Genomic DNA, 5,061 nt, shown 5'->3' on the forward strand with positions numbered 1-5,061 from the left:
ACCCTTTTACTGGTAGATGAGCATGGATTTTCCTCAGCCACTTTCATTCCTACTACAAAGTTTTTTTATTTAATTATCAAAGAATTTTAACATACATAATATCGTGTTGATTATTAGCAACTGTCTTGTATACAGAGCATCCGGAAAGGTTTCACAACTCTCCACTTTCCGTTCCACTAATCCCAAAATGTATTAAATTCATTATTTTCCTCAAAATTCTACAAACAATCCCCCATAATAACCATGTGTTTGAAATCTTTGCAAGATTATTAAAAATAAAAAACAAAAAAATCCCATGTACATAAGTATTCATACCCTTTGCCATGTACATAACTATTCGCACCCTTTGCTATGACACTCAAAATTGGGCTCAGGTGCATCCTGTTTCCACTAATCATCCTTGAGATGTTTCTACATCTTGATTGGAGTCCACCTGTGGTAAATTCAGTTGATTGGACATAATTTGGAAAGGCAAAAACCTGTTTATGGTCTCACAGTTAACAGTGTATGTCAGAGCACAAACCAAGCCATTAAGTCCAAGGAATTGTCTGTAGACCCCCTGAGACAGGATTGTATGGAGGCACAGATCTGGGGAAGGGTACAGAAAGATTTCTGCAGCATTGAAGGTCCCAATGAGCACAGTGGCCTCCATCATCCATAAATGGAAGAAGTTTGGAACCACCAGGACACCTCGTAGATCGGGCCGTCTGGCCAAACGGAGTGATCGGGGCAGAAGGGCCTTAGTCAGGGAGGTGACCAAGAATCCGATGGTCACTCTGACAGATCTCCAGCTTTTCTCTGTGGAGAGTGGAGAACCTTCCATAAGAACAACCATCTCTGCAGAACTCCACCAAACAGGCCTGTATGGTAGAGTGGCCAGACGGAAGCCCCTCCTCAGTAAAAGTCACATGACAGCCCACCTGGAGTTTGCCAAAAGGCACCTGAAGGACTCTCAGACCATGAGAAATAGAATTCTATGGTCTGATGAAACAAAGATTGAACTCTATGGCCTGAATGTCAAGCGTCATGTCTGGAGGAAACCAGGTACCGCTCATCACCTAGCCAATACCATACCTACAGTGAAGCATGGCGGAGGCAGCATCATGCTGTGGGTATGTTTTTCAGCAGCAGGAACTGGGAGACTAGTCAGGATGGAGGGAAAGATGAATGCAGCAATGTACAGAGACATCCTTGATGTAAACCTGCTCCAGATCGCGCTGGACTTCAGACTGGGGCGGAGGTTTTTCTTTCAACAGGACAACGACCCTAAGCACACAGCCAAGATAACAAAGGAGTGGCTACGGGACAACTCTGTGAATGTCCTTGAGTGGCCCAGCCAGAGCCCAGACTTGAACCCGATTGAACATCTCTGGAGAGATCTGAAAATGGCTGTGCACCGACGCTCCCCATCCAACCCGATGGAGCTTGAGAGGCCCTGCAAAGAAGAATGGGAGAAACTGCCCAAAAATAGGAGTGCCAAGCTTGTAGCATCATACTCAAAAAGACTTGAGGCTGTAATTGGTGCTAAAATTGCTTCACCAAAGTATTGTGCAAAGGGTGTGAATACTTATGTACATGGTATTTTTTCCTTTTTTATTTTTAATACATTTGAAAAGATTTTTTAACTGTCTGCAAATGTACCGGGAAAAATTGATGCTGAAAGGCAAAGGGTGGACTTATCAATTCATGATTTGATTGAGGCTTCATTCACAGATAGGAGTTTTGAATTGTGGGGGGAATTGTCGTGATTCTGCCGGTGATTTCAAAACAGGGTGTTAAAATATAAAATCTCACATCAGCGTGTTCAGTTTCCATTCATTTCAATGGCACCCAAAAACGCAGAGCAGTTCTGCCGCGATTGGCACGCTGCAATTAGGCAAATCAAATTGCGTGTCGCGAGTCGCATGTTGCCCCATACGTCTCGCGATTTGGGTTGCGCAACGGCAGTGCGATTGCAGCGTGGTTTGTTTTGCAACAATTGCGGCAGAATTGCACCGCATCTTTAGGTGCCATTGAAATTAATGGGACCTGAACACACTGATGTGCGATTTGACATTTAACAGCGCGATTTGAAATTGTGGGCTGAATGGTGGCTATTCCGCCCACAGATCAGAACGCCTATGTGTGAACGCAGCCTTAAGGGGGTACACACTAAGAGAGAATAGGAAGAAAAATCCTCACTCACCCTGCCTGGATGCAGCAGCAGCAGGCGGGGGCTGCTTTGGCTTCTTCCCCATCTTCTGCGTCTCCTCCCTCCTCCTCCATGCCCAATGGCATGGCTTCTCCTTTCGGCCAATCGGGAAACGGGTCTCAAAACCCGTTTGCTGATTGGTCAGGAGGAAGATCTGTGTGACAATTTTCATTCGCTATTGTCATACAACTGGGTGGGCCCTTTTTTTTAGCCTGTGAGAGCCTCTGGCTCAAGTCATATGGTTAAAAAAAGAAAAAAAAAAGCCCCATTGAACTCCATGGGTCTGGCGCCCGGCATGTAGATTAGGGGGCTGGATTCATGGATGGGAAGGCTGCGCCCCTGCACCCCAAATACACCAGCCGCCACTGTCACAATTGCTCTTCTGGAAGAATGATCAAAAAATTCCCATAGACACACTCCTAAACCTTGTGGACAGCCTTCCCAGAAGAGATGAAGCTGTTATAGCTGCAAAGGGTGGGCCAACCCAATATTGAACCCTACAGACTAAGACTGGGATGCCATTAAACTTCATGTGTGTGTAAAGGTAGGCGTCCCAATACTTTTGATAATATAGTCTGTGTGTGTGTGTTTATATATATATATATATATATATATATATATATATATATACACACACACATTTTTTATACTAGAAGTTACATTATTTTCCTTACAATAATATGGAATTGAATAATTATCAGACAGATGAAGTAACTCTTGATGTCTTTACAGGTAAACAAGATGTCCAATGTCAGCAGTGAAATGGAACCAACCAGGATTTACAGCCCTGTGCATTTGTTCTTCGCCCTGGTTTTATCTATCACTGCTCTCGTGGGTGTCCCCGGCAATGCTCTGGTGCTTTGGGTTACTGGAGTGAAGATGAAGCGGACCGTGACCACCATTTGGTTTGGGAACCTTGCTCTGGCCGATATCATGTGCTGCTTGTGTCTTCCAATCTTTATAGCGCAGGTCTTCTACCCTGACTGGCTGTACGGTCCTGTCCTCTGCAAGATGTTATTCTTCATCTTCTTCCTTAACATGTTTGCCAGTGTCTTCACCCTGGTGGCTATCAGCGTTGACCGATGGATTCTGGTTGTCCGTCCCGTGTGGGCCCGAAATCACCGAAGAGTCAAAATGGCGTGGATGATATGCTTGGCTATTTGGATGTTGTCCTCCACGATGTGTCTTCCTGACCCCATCTACAGAACATATGACACCTCTGAGAACAGGACTGAATGTTATTCAGACCCTCACATGATAGAGCCAATCATTCTTACTTATGCAATTTTCGGATTTCTGATCCCTCTTATTATCATTTGTATCTGTTACATTCATCTGGTTTTTAAAGCACAAAATATCAGATTTTCTGAAGTAGGAAGAAAAACCATCAAGATGGCAATAATTATTATTATCGTGTTTTTCATCACCTGGGCCCCCCTCCACATCTTAGGAGTAACCCTGCTATACACTAAAAATAAGGTACTGTACATCCTGTTCCTTCTCTTACATCCTCTGGCCTTCTTCAATAGTTGCATCAACCCAATACTCTACGTCTTCATGGGGAAAGATATGAAGGAAAGGCTGAGACAGTCTATTGGGGAGATCGTACAAAATATATTTAGGGAGAATTTATTATCCCCACCATCCAATGAGAACGAGCGCACCACAGAGGAAAGCCTCCCGCTCTAATGTGTGAGACGGATTTGTAGAAGTTTTGCTTTATTAGCGAGCTAGGGTGTTAGGGTGGCCAAACTGAATGTCCTGAATAAGTCACATGCCATCATAGCCCAGTGCTTATTGACTTTGTGTTAGAAAGCACCCCCTAGGGACACATTTAATGCTTTGATCTCCCCTGGTGTTAACCTCTTCCCTGCCAGTGTCATTAGTACAGTGACAGTGCATATTTTTAGCACTGATTACTGTAGTAATGTCACTGGTCCCCCCAAAAGTGTCAAAAATCTCAGTTAGGGGTCCAATCTGTCCGCCGCAATGTTGCAGTCCCGCTTAAAAAAAAAAAAATCACTGATAACCACCATTGCTAGTAAAAGAATAAATAAATAAAAATGCCATAAATCTTTCCCCTAGTTTGTAGACGCGATAACTTCTGCACAAATCCATTAAAATACGCTTATTGGGTTTTTGTCTACCAAAAATATGTAGCAGAAAACAAATTGGCCAAAAATGATGAATACATTTAATATTTAATTTTTTTTTTTTATTGGGAATGTTATATAACAGAAAGTAAAAAATATATATATTTTTCTTTTCAGAATTGCCGCTCTTTTTTTGTTTATAGCGCAAAAAAAATAAAAATCACACAGGGGATCAAATACCACTGAAAGAAAGATGTGTTTGTGGGGAAAAAAAGGACAGTAATTTTATTTGGGTACAGCGTCGCATGACCACGCAATTGTCAGTTAACGTAACGCAGTGCCAAATCGCTAAAAATGGCCTGGTCATTAAGGGGGTAAATCCCTCCAGTCTAGAAGTGGTTAAAGCGAAAACAAGAAAAGTGAAAAATTCCTTTAAACCATTTCTGTACCGCCCCCTGTGTATTTATGTCGGTACTTTGATGTTAAATACCGGGGTTATGGCAGCAGATAGCAGATAGCAGCCATAACCCCGGTATTTTTTTAAACGGCGGGCGGTCCCCTTTAACATAAAGGTGGTCCCAGAGGCGGATTCACTGCGGGATCACCTTTATGGGCGGTGTGAGAGGTGCCCCTCCCCCTGCTGCCTCTCGGTTTCCAGACCCGTCGGTTGTGGGAAAAACAATCCGGTCCTTTCCCCTCCTAGGCAGGAAGTCCAGTAAGGGCAAGATGGCCCCCACTCCACTCTATGGCCTTGGAGGACTGGAGCGACGTCATACG

The 5,061-nt window shown here is 43.7% G+C and overlaps 1 protein-coding gene across 1 annotated transcript; it reads left to right on the forward strand.

Annotated features, from left to right (window-relative positions):
- Positions 1-2,932: 2,932 nt before the first annotated feature.
- LOC309564151 (C3a anaphylatoxin chemotactic receptor-like) lies at positions 2,933-3,880 on the forward strand (the record flags this gene model as incomplete). Its single annotated transcript, XM_082268780.1, has 1 exon — positions 2,933-3,880. One exon carries the CDS (start codon positions 2,933-2,935, stop codon positions 3,878-3,880), a length of 948 nt encoding a protein of 315 aa, XP_082124906.1.
- Between the last annotated feature and the right edge of the window lie 1,181 nt (positions 3,881-5,061).

The sequence above is a fragment of the Pelophylax lessonae genome, assembly GCF_965119305.1.
Source record: "Pelophylax lessonae genome assembly, chromosome: 9".
Taxonomy (NCBI): Eukaryota; Metazoa; Chordata; class Amphibia; order Anura; family Ranidae; genus Pelophylax; species Pelophylax lessonae.